Source organism: Gymnoscopelus braueri (assembly GCF_963280865.1).
Source record: "Gymnoscopelus braueri genome assembly, chromosome: 2".
Classification (NCBI taxonomy): domain Eukaryota; kingdom Metazoa; phylum Chordata; class Actinopteri; order Myctophiformes; family Myctophidae; genus Gymnoscopelus; species Gymnoscopelus braueri.
The window spans coordinates 55756227-55778151 of record NC_137604.1 but is presented as its reverse complement, the minus strand read 5'-3'; the positions used below and the strand labels follow the sequence as shown (position 1 = coordinate 55778151).

At 41.7% G+C, this 21925-nt stretch overlaps 1 protein-coding gene across 4 annotated transcripts; it reads right to left on the bottom strand.

The window, feature by feature from the left end:
• Positions 1-392: 392 nt before the first annotated feature.
• On the bottom strand, positions 393-21112 carry aftpha (aftiphilin a). 4 transcript variants are annotated; one of them, XM_080449483.1, is made up of 9 exons: positions 20957-21112; positions 15753-17452; positions 12360-12526; positions 9587-9713; positions 8194-8250; positions 7707-7829; positions 6576-6639; positions 3546-3669; positions 393-2157 (listed from the first exon to the last, which is right to left on the bottom strand). In XM_080449483.1, exons 2-9 carry the CDS (start codon positions 17412-17414, stop codon positions 2013-2015), a joined length of 2469 nt encoding a protein of 822 aa, XP_080305609.1. In that variant the 5' UTR covers positions 17415-17452; positions 20957-21112; the 3' UTR covers positions 393-2012. The 4 variants fall into 4 exon arrangements, 3 of the variants coding, with proteins under 3 accessions (XP_080305609.1, XP_080305611.1, XP_080305610.1); XM_080449485.1 differs by having other exon boundaries at positions 6576-6636; XM_080449484.1 differs by lacking the exon at positions 20957-21112 and adding an exon at positions 19424-19681.
• Positions 21113-21925: the final 813 nt, after the last annotated feature.

The following is a 21925-nucleotide window of genomic DNA, read 5'->3' as shown; positions in this document are numbered from 1 at the left end:
CCCCACTACATACTGTATAAAATTGTGTTGCACATTAAACTTTTTCATTTATTTCATAGATAGCTTCATAGTGACATGATTGTTTTGTTTACACATGATCTTTTCTATTAATGTTAATGTGCAGATTACTTAGTAAACTTGACCTTTGGCTTTGTAATTGGTCTGCTATTTTTAACATTTGTGCTCAGTCATAACATCAGCCAGCGATGTTTTAACTTTACCAGGCACAGATAAGCGGAAGAAAACATTTCCAGTTTCTCCGTCAAAGTAGCTCTCACTCTAAGATTGGATACATGCTGTACTTAGCATAACACATTTATTGTACATGGTATATGACCTGTCTTCATATATTTGAAGAATGTTGCATGGGCACAAGAAGGCAGACCACAATATTTCTCTTAAATTATTTTAATTTCTTGTGTACACTAAAAGTAAAATTTACACACTTAAATTCTCAAAAGAACCCGGGCATGCATGTTAACCTTTTTACAGGCTCTTCAAGTGATTCAGTTTTTTCCATAGGAATTTTCCCGTACATTTTACAGTCCATAGTTTTACTGTACACAGTCTAAAGCCACAGTGAACTATGATTACATCCATTTCATCTTTACAATGTGCAAAATCCTCCTGGGAGACAGGGCTGACAGTGGTACAACAAAACAAATAGAAAATGAGAGCCAAAGAACAAAAAAGCACTTCGTATCAGAACAGTGTAACATTATGTAACCAAATGCATCAATGCAGAAATTGGTCCCTTACTTTCCTTTAACGTGATTCAACCTTCAATTCTAATCATCTTTACATGTTTCAGTGGTTTCAACCAATACATATGGGTCATTCTTAAACCCACTCCCACCCAAAAGAACAGTGAAGAAAAGTATATATTAAACATAAACAACCTATCAGTGTCATGGTACGTCTCAAAAATCAACCAGCCACTTTGAAGATGAGATGAAACTTGATTGATCCCCAGTGGGAAATTAGGTAAGGGTGACATTTTATCAGCATACTGGATTTTTAGATCTGACATCTGAATGATGGATGGCTACCTGTCAAAGTGGCTGGTAGTAGTGTAGACAAACTTCACAGCCCTAGCCAAAGTTCAGCTGCATTTGGCCAGGGTTAGCCTAGTTTTCTACCCGTCTACAAAGTACAGTTATATTCCATTCTTATGGAAACGGCTGGACTGCACTGAAGGGGGTTAGAGATAAAAAAACGAAAGCAAACTTTAATTACGAGACAAGAGTTAACAACAGCGCATTGTAGCCATGGGTTAAGAAATTAAGTTCAGGATAAAAATCTATGTTCTACGTAGATTAAACAAAACAAAAATAACTAAGGCCTTTAACACAATAGGAAAAACATTCAGCTGGATTTTGCAGGCAGTGTGGTTTCAAGTTAATATATATATATAAATGTATATTCTTATGCTTATATATATATATTTATATATACTATATGTCATATATATCCTGATTCACTTTTATTTGTCCCTCACTAATAGAATTGACCAGTGTTTCATTTCCTTCACAAAGACACGAGTACACACACTCCCACCACAGACAACCATAAAATAATCTTTCAAAAATGATAATAAAAAACAAAACAAAAATCATAATAAACAATTTGTCCCTGATTATATACACGTCGTCGATTCTCCCAAATATAAACGGGACACCTCTTCTAGGAACCTTAAATTAACAACTCTATAAATATGATCTCTTCCGCTAGCTAATTCTGCTTTAGCAGGTCGTCGGCTAACCTTTCCCCACAACATACTTTATATCAAGACCATTTCCATCTCAGATGGACTATGTTTTAAATGCTTCAATTGATTAAAAAAAAGAAAAGAAAATTAAAATCAGGAGGGGGAGGAACACGCCTTAAGCCACAACACGTAAGCAAACACAAACGAACAAACAAACAAAAATGAGTTTGAGAAAGTAAGAGATAGAACAGATGAGTTAGATGAGTACACGAGGGAGGGGGAGGGGGGGTGTGGGGGGGGGGTATCAGTCCGGTGTGGGCTCTGTGCAGCCCAGGGGCGTCAGCGTCGTGGGGAACATCAGAACCTTGGCCTGCATGAAGGACAGGTCCGGAAGACCCGCGATCACTTTGGACGCCTCCTCGCTCAGGTTCTCCTCTTTCCTCGGCTTCCTGGCGGTCAACAAGACGACAAGGAGACGATGATTATAGATTTTTTTTTTTCACACTCTAATATAATCTATCAACTATTTTGATGAGGAAGATTGAAAAAGACCTCTCGTTGTAAATATCCCCAAAACAATGCTGCAGAGAAGCTTTGATCTAAATGCTAAATTAATTTAACCCATTAAGACCTGAAGCCGAGTCTACAAATGTCTTCTAAATCCCAACAGTATTCTGAAAAACGTACGTTTTTTATATCAGTGGTGCTCCAACTTTTTCATGTCAAGGACCCCCAAAATGATATGTATTTGGCCGTCGACTCCCATCTCAAAATATTAAGCGTAAGGGTTTAAGCTTGTCAAAGGGACAGTGCCCTCAATACCCTCGTACCTGTCTAACCACTAGAGGGAGCGACCATGATCTGGTATCACCCTAATTAGAATAAACATGGGACAATTCTCATTCTACTAATAGCTGCCACCAAAATGTGGAATGCCCTGACACACCATCCATTAAAGGATGTGAATCACTGTTTTTTATTTTTTAATTGGCCTGAAAAAACATCCATCAGGAGACCACAAGGCGAGGTAAAAGTACATTCTCATCGAAACCGTTTTTCCTCTGTAGAGAGTTTGTATTTGTTGATGTATAAATGTTTTATGCTATGTTGATGAATTGAATACATAGGACCACAATGGAAACAAGTCCCCAGGACTTTTTGGTGTTATCCTTTTAGCCTTAATGTCTTACTGTACCACGTGCTGTTTACATTTCTGACTAATAAAGCATTCAATCAATCCACAACATGTTGGGACCAGACCCATTGAAAGAGAGTTGTGTGTCACTCTTTGATCTCACCGCGACGCAATCACGTGGTTCATGTGTCATGAATGCTCCATTATGAGGATTCAATGTTTGGAACTATGCCCAAAATGTGTGCCGTCTTGTTAATATTGCTGGAGCAAGGAATTGTGGGGTTACAAATCTCCTTTCCTTTCATAACGGATGGTCCAGTTTACCCTTTTTTTTACCAGTTTAATGAAATAAGAAAGGAAGCAATGATGAAATACCTTTCCTTAGCATTTAGAGAATTCAACCCAGCTGCTTAGATACATCCAGGTCCTTTAACTCTATTAGGAACCTTCCCAAGTAAAAAGGACTATTTAAATCCACCCTAAGCAATATAGTATAGTGGGGTTTGGAAAGCGGCTCCCTCTAGTGTTCAAAATGTAATTTGCTCACTGACTTTCTCAGGTTTTTAACCATCAGTTGGTATGTAGCATAGTTTGATGTTCGAGGTAGTTATTGGATTCCGTTTCAGTACGGTATGAAAGAGACTTGCTTGAATATAGGTAATTGAACACATTATTTAGTTAGCTTTCTGTCCTTCCCCTGACCTGGTGGATGTGCTGGTCTTCTCCATAGTGGACATCAAGCGGGCGAAGGCATCTGCCACTCGACTGGAGGAGCCACTGGGGTCCAGTTTGGCGGTGGTCAACTCATACAGCTCTGGGTCCACACCTTTGGGAGAAACGTAAAGGCATGATCACACAGGAGGGACAGAGTTCTGAGTCCCCGTACCTCTCCAGACACACAGGCCTCTTATAACACAGGCCAGTCTGAGATGTAGCCATTAGTGAAATTGTTTTATGATCAGCCGCCATACGCAATCGCAGTCTTAAAAAAAACGACATTTTAGATCTGATTGAGGTTTTGCATTCTCAGCACAGGAGTTCATTTTGGTAGGAAATCAGATGACGAGAGGATCTTTTAAATTAGAGGGAAAGTTTGGAAAAAAAGACAAGGAACAAGAGCTAGGAGGCGCGGAGGCGAACACAGTGCTGGTGCTGCCGTTCCTCCTGCTGACCTGGTATGGAGGGAGTGCTGGTAGAGCCAGAGTCCTCCACAGGGCCAAAGAAATCCAGGTTTAACAGAGAGGAGCCGCCGCTTGCTGCACAGCCAACAGGAGTCAGCAGGTTAAGGAGCAGCAGAGAGACAAAGAGAAGAGGAGAGACAGGGAAGAGACCAACCAGAGAGACATGCAGCCCGGTCAGAGAAGGTTAACTACCTAGAGAGTGTTAATCAAGTACAGAAGCTAAGACTAAAACATCTACAGCTTGATGGAAATATGCTTGAAATATGAGAAGGTATCAAACGTTGACATGCAAAAGGAAACAAATTGATTTGACAATAATTTGATGATTATTGATAATGTAAACGCAATACTGGGATTAATGGAGAAATACTCATGAAGAAACTAAAAGGTGTGAAATCTAAACATTTAACCTTTCTCTAAATGTGTCAACATTGAACCATTGAGGACTAAATAAGTGCACTGTATGTAATTGGCTGTTAAACACACACACACACACACACACACACATAATTAAAACAAATTTCAGAACCTACTACATCTGGGTCTAATACTAACTAGGCTATAGGCAATTATATCAAAATCAATTATTTGAGCTTTTTGTGAGCTTATGTTTTGTACTTGCAGATGGATCGCTGCATCAATTTTTTCCAGCTAGGCTGTCACAGTCTGCCCACACGGCACATTTGTAGGGCAGTGTTTATGATTGCGGACCCATTTTTATGGCTTGCGGGTAAATGTACCCATTTTTTTTTACCCTTTCAACAAAACTAATTTTGAAATAAAAATGTTAAGAATTAAAGAGTTTCCAGAAATATTCACACACACATCTAAAAATGTTTCAGTGCGATATGACTCGTTGCGAGCATCGGCAATTTTCCATATTATTGAAATAGGGCTTGGTGATAAATTTGTATGTATTTTTATCATTTTGGGTGCCAGGGAGACACCACATCTTTTGGGTGTCGAGCTGAATAGTAATTCACTATGAATTGAGTACAAACAAAAGACCCAATTGAAACAAGCCATAGGCTTTTTTAAATCTTTTATCCTATTTAGTTGACCTTGTATTTGAACTGTACTTTCATGTGCAAACTTATAAATAAAGTATTCAATCAATCGACCGAAGGTTCGGGAATCTCTGTTGTAGGGAGTTCATCCCATCATGTAACTCAGAAGTACAGACACTCTGCGTTATACGAATGCCAGTGACTCCAGTATGGGGTCCCCTAGGAGTCCTTGAGGGGGTTCCATGTGCCCCTCACCTAATGTTTAGAGTAATTGTACATTGATTTTAATCCGAGCTTATGATTTAAGGCAAACGTTTTTAATAGCAATAGTCACCTACACACACCGTTTCACTCTGTGTGGCACATTACCGTCAGTCAACAGCCAAATGTGGCTGTGGCTGGCAGGTTTGGCAGTAATAACATCCAGAGTCGCTGCCTCGTAAAACACGGAGAAAGTGCAACGGCTGTCGGGTTTGGCAGCAATCAGCATCTAAAACTCAGTGCCTTATAAAACATGGAAAAAAGCGGATGCCAAATTTCTGTAACTGACAATCTTTGGCAATGGGCCCTGATCAGTGGTGGAAAGTAACTAAGTACACTTACTTAAGTACAATTTTTAGGTATTTGTACTTTAGGTATTTCCAATTTCCAATACTTTTACTCCACTACATCTCAGAGGCAAATATTGTACTTTTACTACACTACAATTATTTGAAAACATTAGTTACTTTGTAGATTTGGATTATTATTACAAAACATACATTAACCACTTCAGCCCTACATACAATTCGTCAAGATCTACAAGCTCACAACACATTGTGAGCTTGTAGATCTGCTATTTTCAAAAGATTTGTATACATTTGAAAACTTGAAATGGGACATTCTGCATAATGAGTACTTTTACTTTTGGTACTTAACTCATTCAATGCCAAGCTTATTTATGGAATTTTGGCTCTGAGTGCCACAGCCAAAATTCATTAGATACAGCCTTTTTCAGTAAGAAGTTAAACAAAGAGTGAATGGAGCAGCAAATCTTCAAATCATCATATCTTGGGTTCTGAACATGTTTTTTTTTTAAAAAAAGGAAAAAATATATATATATATATATATTTTTTTTTCATGACGTCTTTGACGTCATGTGGCGCACGGGGCGTCAGGCCTCGTGACGTCTTTGACGTCATGTGGCACTGGATGAGTTAAAGTACATTTTGATGCCAATTATTTTGTACTTTTACCGGACTCTAACTTGTAACAAAGTATGTCTATATTGCAGTATTGATACTTTTACTTAAGTAAAACATGCGAGTACTTTTTCCACCACTGGCCCTGATTAACCTCTCCGAGAGACAATAGCAAGTTCAACATGGTGACAGGCAAAGGGTTGTTGGTGCTTTGGTGAGTGGTGGCGTAAAGCATGAAGCAGAAACAACAGGCCTGAACAGGAAGTGAGAAGGATTGTGTCAGTGGTGTCCAGAGGAAAGCAGACAGAAGTGGTTACAGAGGTGGTGGTGGGGTGGGGTGGGGGTTGGGGAGGGTGTACCTACCGTCCAGAGGGTTCGTAAGGCCACTGCTGCTCCAGTCAAACTGGACGGGTGGGAGAGTCTCCTGCTACAGCAGCCGCCAGGAACCAACCGCAGACATCCACCAGCGTACAGGGTGGGTGGGGGAAAGAGGAAGAGCATGTCAACACACCAATTAGTCATACACACTATAATAATAGGTAGAGCCCAGAGTTTTGGGTTCGATGCAGCCAATCCCGATTTTGGATAGTCCTAGAAGGTATATCGGCCAAACCCATGTATTGGTCGGGCTCTAATAATAGGGCAGGAAAATTAAACTGGTCACACTTGGCTGGTGCATAACAGAACACAACAGCAACTTCCACTATTTCAACTAGGCAACTACACTCTTAGACTACAGCAGTGGTTCTCAATCTGTGGGTTGGGACACCCAGGGGGGTCCCCACATAATTCTTTTTTTTGGGGGGGGGGGCAAGATGACAGTGAAGTGACAATTTAAGGACTTTAAATACCTTTTTAATACGTCAAAAAAGGAAAAAGAAAAGACCATTACTGCATCAAAAGTCATCAACAAGCTATACTATAAAACTGGTCAAACATTGGGCAAATTGTCAAATAATATAAGAAAGAGGATTTTTTTTGGAAAATAACCTACAAGCTCACAACGCGAGTTGTGAGCTTGTAGATCTACTATTTTCTTTTCTTTTTTCATCTGTGGAACCGAGTCAAACTACATGTAATGGCTCAACTCCTACATTCCAAGTGCTTATCAGGGTGGGGGTCCCCCCAGTTCAAATATGATTATTTTGGGGGGTCACTAAAGGCCTGAAAAGGTTGATAACTACTGGACTAGAGCACAGACTGCAAATAACGGGGGGGTAACCTCTCTCAAAGTGACACAGTGAAATAATTTACCTGCTACAAACAACGCGTGTTGGCCTGCATTATATACTGGCTTTGGTTTTAAAATTACAGGAGTTTCGGGTTTTGTATTCTCTAAAAGAAACAAGCACTGTCATTTGATAACATAAAACATCAAAGTCAGTGTGGCATTTGAAATATTTTACTCACAATTTATAATGGAAATGAATGGCGGAGATACAGTATGTGCTCCACTGAGTGCATGAACCTCAGCAGTTTGAGTCGGGTACCCACCTGGGCTGTGTCGGGCGGACAAGAGCTTTTGGCTGGAACCACTGGAGGTGTTTGTGCTATGGAGGCGATCACCTCCGCTGCGGAGATGGGCTTCACTGGCTCTTTGGTAGGTTCCAACATGCCCTTCCATAAAATGACGAATACATAATAAGGTACAGTACATAGACGATATACACGCATATGCATGCAACCCGTTGGACAGGTACAGGACAGTCTGCTATCTGCGATGTAGAACACAGTTCTTTATTTACGTTTTGGTGTCCATGCCAGATGGCTTATTCTTCATTTTAAATTAATATATAATATTACTCACTGATATACCCAAGCAGTCAGTGCACACAGTAAAATCCTCAGTGCTAATTTATCCAATTGTACCTCTTGAGAGTGTACATATGTAACCAAATGGACCCTTTGTATATTCTCAGAGTTACATTAAGGCTCAGGATTGTTTTACTGTGTAGTTTCTGGGTTTGAGAGCTGAACTCACCAGGCTGGCAGCATACATGGGGACGATCACTGGATGTTTCTTCTGCCCTGTGAACAACTGTGTGTGTGTGTGTGTGTGTGTGTGTGTGTGTGTGTGTGTGTGTGTGTGTGTGTGTGTGTGTGTGTGTGTGTGTGTGTGTGTGTGTGTGTGTGTAGGGAGACAGGGGATAAACAGCAGGTTACAACCCTTAGGTCTATTTCAATTCTCCCTACAGCCTTCAAATGAAAGTCCTTGCGGTCTTGTTTCCAATGAGAACCTGTGAGCAATTGGGGTTAAGAGTCTTGCTCAGGGACAAATTTCATATCATCGGCACATATGCTGGGATAGCCTGGAATCGAACCTGGGGCAACCAGGGCCAGCTGGTTCCCTAGGCGGGCTCACTAACCACTCAGCTATGGCCGCCCCTGCTCCATTCACTTCTTGTTTAACTTATTATTTTGTTTTATTTAGAAAAAAATACTGGCACAGTATGAACATATTCTTTTATTTCATTGGCACTGAAAGAGTTAAAGTAACTTTAAAGGCAAATGTTGGCAGCTTAATCCTCCTCAGCCTCTTGAACCACTTATAAACTGTTTGTGCTGATTGATAGATCATCAAATAGTCAGCAAGCTCAGCAGACATTGTCGCTGGGCACCACGTTTTTATCTCCAGAATAGGTCATACCAATCTTGCATAATTGATGAGATGTGGACAGTTCTTGCTGCATCAATAGACTGTCTGCTCCACAAGGTCACAGGAAGAGCTATCATCATACTTGTACTCACTTCTTAACGCCACCCTCCACCCCCTTTTTTCTAAGAGACACATTGTAATATCCATACTTTTGTATTATTTAACCCCACTTTGTTCTGTAGGCATGTATTGTTACTGTCTGTTAATATTTTCTTTACTGCTTCTAAGATGAGGATTTTCTTCACTGCTTCTAACTGCTATAAAGACAAGAATTGTCTGCACAAAATGAACCTGAATGCTGTGCTGGACTCAACCTATGCATGATGGCATGTCCCCGCCCCCCCCAGGTTAAGGCCATCATGGTGACTAAACAGATAGCTCGCTGTCTTGCAATGACCACTCAAGACTAGTATGGAATCTTAAGGGTTGGTGATAAGATTATTCGTGTTTGGACTATCCTATCAAAGACCTCTGTCTATCCTGCCCATTTCTATTCTGGTCTATTGCACTGATGCACTGTTCAATTGTATTCATATTCTATCGTGACGTCACTTGATGACGCCATACCGACGTGGTGGCGGATTCAGATGGTTTCATGTCAGGTATCGTCTCCTTGGTAGCACAATAGTGATAACTATAAGGAATACAGTATTATTATTATTATGTATTATATTAAAAGGAAGGATGGAGGTACACAGATGAAAACAAAATAACTCACTATGTTCCGGATGTCGATGCCCAGGGAGCAGAGTAATGTCTTGTTGCTATGGGAACCGCCCCACTGATGCCTGAGCCCGAACGCCCCGTGGATGTCCAGAAGTTGCCTCCATACATCCTGCAATGCCCTGGATTACATGACAAACAGCTTATTGGACTGTGAACAAAGTTCTCTTACAGTACACTTACTCCATACCTCCCCCTGCAATGCCCTGGATTACACGTCAAACAGCTCATTAGACGGTAAACAAAGTTATCTTACAATTTTCACTATAATGCACACAACCCACCAAATAAAGCGCCCGCAAACGTGCTTTATTATTGCGCACGCAGGCCAATACCGGCCAAGCGGGGACGTCTGGTCACCCGTATGTACAATGTATTTAATTTTATATGGGAATAGAAAGAAACAAATCTTAACGAGCACATGGAGCAGAAGAAAAAGCAGCGTCCGTGCGCGTATGTTTATGCTTCCTGTGGGTTTGGTGCTAAGAGAACACCACTAGGGTGGGATAGAGCAGTGGTTCCCAACCTTTGACATCTTGAAAGCGTTCACATGCATTTTCAGAGCATGTTTAACCCATTTAGACCTGAGGCCGATTCTAAAAACGCCTTCTAAATCCTGACCTAAGTTTTTGGAAAAACGTCAAATATTTATTCAAAAATTACAAAAAAAAATATGTTGCTATATACTGTACATAGCAACAGGAACCCCAAAAGGGGTTCCCGTCCTGAAAGGTATAGTTACAAATAGGGGTTCCCGCCCAAAATGGATTAATTTAAAAATCAATCGATTGTGTTCCGGCTTGGATCACTGGAACTGGAATGGAAGGTAGTATAATATAAAGTTCCTGTGTATCACAATGAAAACAACATTTTCAGGGTTTTAAAGAACTGAAGCAAGCATGAAAATTGTATTTCGTGAACAAAAATCCTGCACACTGCTCTTGTTCAGCATGATCAGCTTTTATTCAAATTGACAGACGTTTTGGTCCCTCTGTACCTTCATCTTTTTGTTCATGAAATACTTGTTTCATGATTGCTTCAGTTGTCACGCACCCGCATCTGAACAAAGTGGATGTGCGAATATTTCCGTTGCAGGGTTTTAAAGAAAAAATACGATGACTTTTTTACAGTAATGTTTTTTATATTAATGTTATGTTATCAATAAGTCTTAATGCTTTGCCAATTATTTGGGGGCCCCACTTGCAATATCCTCACGGCCTACAGGTTGGGAATGGCTGTGATAGAGCGGCCAGCTGACAGCCAAATGCTGGTAATTGCAGGATGGTTGAATGGTGGCCCGTTTCCTGGCCAAATGGTTATTAGTCGAGAATACAAACATAAAAGTCACCGGTAAAGTATAGCCGTATTTGGCAGCTGGTAATTTCCCCATCCTCGTCCAAAGAAGTGGGCTTGATTAATGTTTAATTGGATTCTTGTTTTTACCTGTGTTTGACCACACACAGCGAGACCACTGTTGGTCTGCTCAGTCAATCCGTCTGTCTGAAATGTTCCAAGCGCCAACTGAGAGTAGGTCGCAGTTTATCGTGAATTATGTGCTTGTTTGTTTTCTGGGCAGTTTTTGGGGGATTTAGTTAGATCAGATAGCAGAGAGACAGGAAACTGAGGACAGAGACGGGGGGGATGACACGCAACACAGCTAGCTCTCCGGCTGGATAATGCTATTATGTAGACGAGTGGTTCTCAACCTTTTCAGGCCGTGAACCCCCAAAAGAATCATTATTTGAACTGGGTTCAAATTATGAACCCCACCCTGACAAGCACTTGGAATTGTAGGCATTACATTTAGTATGACTCGGTTCCACAGATAATTCTTGTGAAAATAGCCGATCTACAAGCTCACAACACAACGCCTCGTTTTTTAATGCAAATCCTAAGTTTTTATTTAACTCTGAGTGTTACATTTTACACACTGTTGAATTAGCACTGAGCATCTTTCTGCATACCGGTTCTCTCATTTCCTTCATTTCTCCTAGAACAGTGAAGCACATGGAATAAAGCAAAATAAAATCTCATGATGACATTTTATTAGGCCGAGTCCCAATCAGCGATTTTAGAAAAAGGAGCACACACACACACACACTAGCACTGTCTGTGTGTCCTAAACCATTGGTTCTCAAAGTGGGGTCCGGGGACCCCCAGGGGTCCTTGAGGGAGTTCCAGGGGGTCCCCAGCTAAATGATGGATAGTTAGGATTAGGAACCAAATGGACCCTTACGGGTCTGTAACTCTGAGAGTGTACAAATGGAACCAAATGGACCCATCAAGGTCATGTGTACACTCTCAAAGTTAAATTAACATTGATTTTACAATATAAATTGGGGTCCCAGGGATAGAATGGGGTCCGTAGCCTAAATGCATGTCAAACTGGGGGTCCTAGACATTAAAATGGTTGAAAATCACTGCTAGAGCCGTAAAAAACGTCTCTTATGGGGGTCCCTAGCTGGCATATCTTTTCAAATGGGGGTTCGCAGGCTAATAAGTGTCAATTTGGGGGTCCTTGACATGAAAAAGTTTGAGAACCACTGTCCTAAACAATTAACAGTTTGTAAAATTAACCATTCTAAAAACACGTCGCAGCGCAACGTGTTGTGAGCTTATTAGATCTGCTATTTTTGGTGCGCAACAAGCTTCCATAGATGAACATGCTGGCTTCTATGGAATTCAAATGACTGAAATCAGTCATGGCCACTGACAAGTTCAATCAATGGTAGCAAATGAGGAGGTGAAAAAGACGATGGTTGACTCACCCACTGCTTGAGGAGCATCGCTCCTCCTCCTGCTGTCCCGGGTGTGAGCTCCCCTCTGAGGGCTCCAGCAGGGCCTGGAGGGGAGTCACGTCCTCCCCCACGTGGAGAACCGGAGTTTCTGGAAAGCTGCTCTGAAACAACCTCTCCAGACGGCCTGACAGCAACGCCTAGCAACACAAAACACTTCATTTATGTCTAGGAACATTGGCCATGAGGTGTTATGTCATAAAGTTGGTATTTAGCGTGTATGAGTTGGACCTGTTAAGACATCTAAAGCAGATCAGGATGTTTTGCTTTTAGCGTCATTTCCTTTTCCCTCCCAAACGGAATCTATCGGTCGCCTGTCCTACAAGCTTATAACCCTAAGTATCCACAAGCATTACTGACGAGTCTGCTTGTCTTTAAGCTGAAAACAACCAAAATATGCTTGAGTGCTGTTGAAAAAACGGTTTAATCCCTTACTTTTTTCTATCGATTAGTCACCCATGGAGGAGACCTTTTTTTAAAATAATAACATATGAAAAGTATTAAAAAGCGCCTCTGACGAAAACTCCTAACTCCATTGGACCCTCAAACTGTCCGTCAAAAACAAACAACTCCCCCCTCCTCTCAGGCTCTCAGAGAAGCTCTGCTATGTATGAGGCAGACAGGGAGAAGATTTTTCAATGCTTTTGGGAGAACATAAACTGGGAAGAGAAGAGAATGTATGTGCAAGGTTTGATAGATGTCACCCCAGTAAAGAGGAGAAGGGTGTCTTCACAAAGGTCATCTGCTCGTGTTTTCTTTTTAAATGTTAATGGACAGAGAATGAGTGTGTGCAGGAGTTTGTTTCAAACATCTCCAAGAGCTCAAGGAGATCATGCCAAAAGACTTTCACAGCTTTTATGACAATCTAAAGCACTAAGAAACACCTACCACACACACGCAACACACAACACACAACAGTGTGATAATAAAATGTTGATAGGTATATGATAGGTAAATTCAACTGTGGTTGTTATTGTTAGTGCAGTAGGCTACAGATTTGATAGGCTACAGATTATATTTTTCATGAATGTATTTTGTATTTATATGCCATTTATTTATTGTTGGTGTGCCATGATTGCTTTTGTTAAATACATGATTGAGTATTGAGGCAGAATTGTTTGTTGCACTCAACTGTAGAAGAACAACAGTGGTAACAGTTAGATCCATGGTTGTTTACAATGCATGTTAAAATAAAAGTTGTTTAAAGTAATACTAGGTAACGTTTTCAACAAAACTAAAGTTAAATTGTATATCTTTTGCGAGTGGCAAAAGTTTCACAACACCCACTCCGTGAATTTCACCCCCGGGAGCCTTTTATTTATATATTTTCTATTGAACGTGTACGGGGGGGACTTTCCCGGGAAAATGACGTTCCTGGCCAACGTCATGACGTCGTGGCCGACGTCCTCAGGAACTACCGCAACGGTTTCCTGTTTGGCCAGGAACTACCGCGCTATTAACAAAAAGGAACCTCACGCTGATTTTAAGATAATGTAGGATTGGAAGATCGAAAAAGAACAGAAAAAGAAAGCACAGCTCATGGTAACTAATGCTCCACTGGCTAAGAGAAACGATCCGTAGATAGTATAAAACAATTAAAAGATCGCTTTTTGAAACGCTTCCGGCTTCCGGTGAAAACGAATGGAATTCTGGGTAATCGAGGACTAGGGAAATTGTATGCAGTGACGGTAGTGACCAGCAGAGGTTGCTAAAAATCGTTATTTGTGATTCTGCATTGTACAACTTTAAGTACAGAATTCAGCTTGATCTATACTTAGTATATGAGGATGGCGCTCACCATAAATAGCTGATCTCCAAGCTCACAATGCGTTGTGATGTGTTGTGAGCTTTGAGATCCATTGCCAGCTGTTCTTATCAATGATGGACAAAACCTCCTAACTCCACTTGCGCTGGATTTGTGTTTGGACAAAACTCCACTCCACTTGAGCTGGATTTGGGTAAAGTGGTGATAATATAATGACACATGCAAGTATCTGATAATATATAAAGTCACAATACCAAGTTTGATGAGGCAGTATTGTTTTGTTTTAAAAAATATAAGGTTTTCTTCATTTTCTGAAAAATTTATATTTTGTTTTTCATTTCCTGAACAATTACCATTTTGGTTTTAGCTGGTTCCGGCCGGACAGCAGAGATATATATGATAGCTAGATATTTAAAAAAAAATCTCTTTAACACAACAGACTGCATTTACAAGCTTCAATCATTAAAAACTAGCCAAACGTTCTAATTGTGAATTAATATATTTATGATTTGGCTTGTATTTTATTATGGTCTAATGAAATCCGTCAAACAAACTTATTTTTACAATAATCTTGACAATCGGATGCAACTGCTCCCTCACACCTATGTGTTGTCACAATGCGTTTCAAAACAGTAACCCTGTAGTCATAAGATCACTTCTCTAGTCTTCATTTTACAATACTGCAGTGCTTCCCTCATTTCTTCTAGGCAACGCCTGCATTGACTGGCAGGCAGCTAACAGAGGAACGTAGGAATGAGGAACCTTGTCTTGACTATACAATCAATAAACTAATAATAATAAACGAAATAACTTATGTACGTCTCTCCATTGAGTTGTAGTTGTTAACTTGCTGTACTTCAGAGGCTACACAGTATAATCCTCAGTGTTAGTTTAATGCTGACATTCGTCAAGTGTTAAATTAACAGAGGAATGTACTGTAAATCTATGTTACGAGTAGAATGCCTCTCTCCAGGTCACATTCCTGAGGAGAGGGCAGGTTATGCGAGTTCTCGCTGTGCTTAAGATTAATCATCACTTGTGTGGGTCAGAATAATGCTACCTCTATGTACATTCATAGTGCAACAATAACGCCCAAAATGGCTTTTTGTCTATCGATTACTCACCCCATGGAGACTTGAATTCATGGATATGTTTTTGTTGCATTCCTAAGCCAATAATTTGATGACCGGCAGTGGTTCCGGTAGGAGATGATACAAAGGAGACTCTTTGTGTCTCCCACCGGAACCACTGCCGTCAAATTATTCAAATCAAATTATTGGCTTAGGAATGCAACAAAAACAAAAAAATATCCATGAATTCAAGTCTCCATGGGGTGAGTAATCGATAGGAAAAAAAGTCATTTTGGGGGTGAACAATCCCTTTAATCTCATTCTCAATGGGGTTTTCTTTCCTGCTTAAATGAAGGCTAAATTAAATAAATTCAAGCATCAATGTTCCCTTCTGAACGTAATTACCTTTCTCATTACAACAGATTAATACCACATGACCACATGATGTTGAATACATCCACATAGCTCCCTGGACTCAAGGAAAAGACGTGTGGTTATGACATAATGCATTATATACAGTAAAATACTTACTGAATGACTATCTCTCCTGCTGGTGGTTTGTTTGTTGAAGGCAGGAGTGGCCGTCACACTCTCTTGCCACTCCTCCTCTTTGTTTTCCAGGGGTGCAGCGGCACTCTGCTGCTCCTCGCTGAACGCCGCCCAGGACTCCTGCTCTCCTCCCTCGCTCGGCTCGGGTTCATCGAAGGCGCTCCACCCTGCGTCTGCCCCGGAGTCTTCTACGCCATCGGGAGCCGTGGTAAAATTCCCAAAACTCTCGCTGCACGGGAAGTCCGCAAACGTGCTCACGTCCTCCCCGGCCTCCTCGGAATGAAATTTGGGGGTGTCGAAATCAGCAAAGTCATCGTCCACCCCTTCATCTGCCATTACTTCCGCATGTTCAGGGGTATTTATCCTGTCGTTCTTTTCCTCCTGCGGCTCCAGCTGGTCAAAATCTGCAAAACCCTGGCTGCCGAAGGAGGCTGCATCTCCGAAGTCACCGAAGTCTTCGTCGTCGTCCTCTCCCAGCTGGCTGTGGTCGGCCGGCGTGGCGGTGTCCTCCGGTAGGGGAGGAGACGGCAGGGAGCCGGTGGTGCTCATGTCCCCATACTCCTCCAGGGCGTCCGTTGACAGCGGCCTGCCAAATGATGTGACCTCCGTCTCGGTTTCCGTCTCGTTACCGGACCCCTTCCCGTCCAGCTGCCCCCCCTCGCTGTCCTCGGCGGTCTCGGGCGAGAGGCCGTTTTCACCGCCGCATGTTGCTTCTTCCTGGAAATCGTCCCCGTCAACCCCATTGAGAGCGACCGGTTCCGTAGTGCAAACTGCCTCCGAAGTGGCGTGCTCGTGTGCAAAGGCTATGTCCCTTTGTTTAGAGTCAGCATCTGTATGAGAGCCCCTGTCCCCGTTACTCGGGTCATCTGGGGCCTCAGCAGAGAAAGATATGGAATCGGAGCCGGACGCGTTGGATCCGGTTCTGTTTATGTCCCTGCCATCGTCCTCTAAAGTCATTCCCTGTTCTATATTCGAGTGCTCCTCCTGGCAGACATCCTCCTCTAGCCTGGGATTGTTCAAGTTCCCGCTTGTGTCTGCTGCCTGAACGTGGTGTCCTTCTGCGCCGGGGAAAGCGGCAAAGTCTGCAAAATTGTCCTCCGGGCTGGGAGGGAGGGCACCCACATCCTCTGTGGAGTTTCCTTTTTTATGAGAGTGGACAAACTTCGGCAAGGGAGGGCTTCCCTGAACTTCAAGCGCTGCAAATCCATTCGTTAGAACCTCAGTGCCGCCCGTGCCATTGCAGTCGACAATCTCGACGTTCGTTTGGCCGCTCCCGCTTAGATCCGTGGCGTTGGAAAGGACTTTTTTTGTCTCGACAGTTCTCTCCGAGGGACTGTCGGTCTGACAGACTCCTCCTGGCACTACGCCGTTGACCTTTGAGAGCTCGCGCGTCCCGTTTGCAGAGGCGAGGCTGGAACGTCCCACCACAACTCCGTTGTTGAGGAGTTCGGGTGGAGAGGTGGCGGCCAGGGCTTGGGACTGGTTGAAGGAGGTGGGGGTGTCAAACTCTGTGAAGCTGATGCTGTTCGGCACGCCCCCGGAGGAGAATCCGCCAAAGTCTCCAAACTCGTCTTCCTCTTCCTCGGCACCATCCTCCATGGGCGGCGGAGAAGACGAGTACATGCGGATCACATCTGGCTCCATGGTTCTCAGGCACACACAACGAGTCCTTCAGCTTACACCTGGGAAGAGACGACATTGTTAATATTTCATATTTACACTTGTGCTCGTCGTGTACTGATATGAAGTGAATTATAATTCTTGCTCACTAATCAGAAGGGAAGTTCTCAATAGTGCTCCAGGGCCTATTAGCTTGGTCTGATGTGTTGCCACGACCTTGCCACAAATTAAGTTACCAAAGCACTCTCGAGTAAAACAGGACAAATTGTTGTCAAATTGACAGTAATTAAGTGGTACTGGCATTCGAAGAGGAACTGTGATGATGTAGAAAAATATGGCTAGACAGGAATGTTCCCTCTTGTCTTGAATGAAACACTATAAAAGGAACACAGACAACTTTGAATACATTTCTAAGGGTGAATAGCTTCTACCACATGAAGTTTGAGTTCACGTGAACAAACACAGCGCAACAAGTCTTGAGCTCTGCCGTGTCTATTGATGGGTGGCACGCTATGACCCACTGTGTTGATACTAGCCATTTGTAGGTGATAGATGTATAGTCATGCATGCTGTATATTCACTGGTGATAAGAGCGTACATTACACTTATATTTACTGATAGGCTGCCCTACATGATGTTAACTCAGTCAGGCTGAGTGCAGATGGGGTCAGACTACACAACTATATCAGTGGTTCACAACCTTTTTCCTTAGAAAAGCTGAGACCCCCTCACGCGCGCACATACGCATGCACACATATACTTCTCATAGGAGAAATCTACAAGCTCAAATCTACAAGCTTACAATGCGTTGTAGATAGGCTATTTACGCTACTTTAAGAATTAACATGAAACATTTTGAATTGATTTCATTTTATTTTTGACAATATAATGACGTGCCCAAAATAGGGAGTTTAAACTACCATGTTGGACTACCTCCAAATAGACCCCCTCCGTGATCTTTGGCGACCCTTTGTAATAGTATTATCACTCTACTTTTACCTTTAGTGTACGTATCCTGGGTTACATGCTGCTACAACACATTTCCCCATGGGGATAAATAAAGGTCTATATAACATCTTCCTTCTCTCAGTTGTCAGACAATCTATTTGCATTTGTTCTCCCTCACTCACATTAAGGACCAGCTTTTTTGTGAGTTAAAAATATTAAAAACAAGCGTTCCAACTTCTAAAATGCTGTTTTACACTAGTGTTCTTGTGTTTGTTCCTAACGGTTGCATACAGCTCAAAGCGGTTACCCTCCTGCCTCTCCACAAAACCAACATCACTGATGACCTCAACCTTTACTAGAGGAAGCCAGGGGAATATCTATTTACATTCTTCTCACCTAGCAGCAAGTGGAGCAGTGGGTGTCAACAAAAGACTTTCAGGAATCATATTTATTTCATTTAAAAAAGATAAAAAAGAAAATGAACATAAGTGATACATTTGGGCTACATAGAGGCAACAAGAGAATGTGAACTTGAAGGAGTGCTCCAGACAATGTGGCGCTGTGTGTTTTGTCTCAGTCTCTCTCTCTCTCTCAGTCTGTCTCTCTCTCTCTCTCTGTCTGTCTGTCTCTCTCTCTCTCTCTCTCAGTCTGTCTCTCTCTCTCTCTGACAGCTAGTGCCATGTTGTATTTAAGGACTTTAAATTCACGTGTTTATGCTGGCATGACAGGATTGTTCCAAAGAACAATAAACAACTGACGTGGTCATCAAGCCACCAATGCCTCAGCTGAGCTGTCAAGCAGGTTCTCGCTATAACTTAGCAAAAATAAAAGTTCAACTGCAGCCACACGTTATAGTTTACTTTTAAGCCAACTATCAAGTTTAATAGCCAACTTTCCCTCATGGTTTCTCTCTTCTTGCCGAAACGTTACTGAATGAACCAATAATAAGCTGGAAAAGCTAACAACCCAGGCAGCATATCAGCAGCATTACGTGTCACTCAGTAAGGAACGTAGATAAGGCCATCAAAATCAGATAACATCAGCCTGACGTGTAAACAATAAGGCTATAGACGCCATCATCTCACCAGAATAGGAGAAAGAACACTGTTGCTCTGGCTTGCTGCTTGGCAGAGACAGGAGTGGCAACGTTAGCTTCATTTAGCCTAGCTTGTGTGCTAGCTATATAGCTGCATGACTTCTTGTTGTCATAAATCCAAATGCGTTTGTAGCCCAGTGTCACTTATTAAAGTTAATGGCAGGGAACACCGACAGCCACGCACGGTCATCTCAGATACATGAGTCTACACTGAGAAGACGAAAGATGAGCAGAAAGTGACACGAGAAAGCTGTCCTTATGTTTGCTATCTGCGCAGCTAGCTGCTATAGCTAACACTGACAACAAGCAGTGTTGCCAGATTTTGCGAGGGAAACAAGGAACCCGGGTCTAGGAAAACAAGCCCAAGGCCACATGAGCACTTTAAACCTATATATGCATGCAGTAGCTATTTGGAAATAGCCACTATACAAGCTCCTCGCGATGCGTTATGAGCTTGTAGATCTGCTATTTTTTCTAAACCTTGAAATAAAATGTGGAATATTTGGATTTTTTTGTTTAATATTCTTTAACACAAATCTGGTACAGGGGCTCCCAAAACATTTTCATATGGGGGTTAGGGACAAATACGTATTAATTTGGGGGTCCATGACATGAAAATATTTGAGAACCACTGATTCAAATAAAAAACATTTGGAAGTAAGCCCAAATAAGCAACTACACTTTACAAACAGGCCCAAATAAACAACTACACTTTAGAAACAAGCCCAAATAAACAACTACACTTTAAAAACGAGTCCCAAATAAACAACTACTACACTCTAAAAATAAGTCCCAAATAAACAACTACACTTTAGAAACAAGTCCCAAATAAACAACTACACTTTAGAAACAAGTCCCAAATAAACAACTACACTTTAGAAACAAGCCCAAATAAACAACTACACTTTAAAAACGAGTCCCAAATAAACAACTACTACACTCTAAAAATAAGTCCCAAATAAACAACTACACTTTAGAAACAAGTCCCAAATAAACAACTACACTTTAGGAACAAGTCCCAAATAAACAACTACACTTTAAAAACAAGTCCTAATAAACAACTACACTTTAAAAACGAGTCCCAAATAAACAACTACACTTTAAAAACAATTCCAAAATAAACAACTACACTTTAAAAACAAGTCCCAAATAAACAACTACACATTAAAAACAAGTCCCAAATAAACAACACTTTATGAACAAGTCCCAAATAAACAACTACACTTTAGAAACAAGTCCCAAATAAACAACTACACTTTAAAAACAAGTCCCAAATAAACAACTACACTTTAAAAACAAGTCCCAAATAAAAAACTACACTTTAGAAACAAGTCCAAAAAATATTTACAAGCAACTTTACAGAAAAACTAGCCCAAGGTCGCTTATAATAAGCGGGCATGGCAACACTGGTGGATAACATGGAGCTAGTAGGTAGCTGCTAGGCTAGGCTAGCTTATCCAACACATCCGGGTTGGTTGACAGTATAAACCATGTACAAACAAACAGTTTGGGGCTGTAATACCGTGGGGTCCTGGCCGCTGGGTTCCATGGCTCTCAGATGAAGGGAGAACCTTCCATGTTGTGTAGAATAGAAGGACAACAATATGGACAACAGGCTCTGGAAGACAAACAGCCGGTTGATGATCTTCTTACTTTGGCCCCTACCTTCTCCCCTCGACTGCCTGGCTGCCAGCGTTGCCAGACTGTGTGAGAGAAATAAGCAGCCAGGTCTAGGAAAACAAGCCCAAAAGAAGCAACTTGTGAACTTGTAGATCTGCTATTTTCAAAGAAAAATCTTGGAAAAAATAATAAAAATTGTGGAATATTTTTAAATCCACAAAAATCTTGTATGGGGGTACCTGGCACAACATATTTTCAGAAGGGGGGGGGGGTCGGTGGACAAATACATATTAATTTGGGGGTCCTTTACATGAACATGTTTGAGAACCACTGGTTTAACAACATTATAGGAAACAAGCCCAAATAATCAACTACACCTTAGAAACAAGCCCAAAAAGCCGCAACATAGTACCAATATTCCCAATCAACTTCACAGAAAAACAAGCCCTAAGTCGCTTATGATAAGCTGACATGGCAACCGCGATGCCTTCAAGAAATGCTACCCAGCATGCACTGCAGAGAGGGAGCACTGGGGTGGCTGCTCTGCACTGCAACTATGCCTTCAGAAATTACAATTTATTCATAATGAATATATCCTACAACGTTGGGTCCAGATATGATGGGACATAGACAATTGCAAACAAAACAAGGACCAGTGGTTCTCAACCTGTGGGTCGGGACCCTCAGGGGGGTCCCCAGACCCCATATGATTGGGGGGGAGGGGTCCCCAGATTATGGCATCAAAAGTAATCAACACACTATACTATAAAAACTGGTCAAACCTTGACCAAATTGTCAAGTAATATAAGAAAGAAACAAACATGTTGGCAATAGACAATCTACAAGGTCACAACGCATCACAATGCGAGGC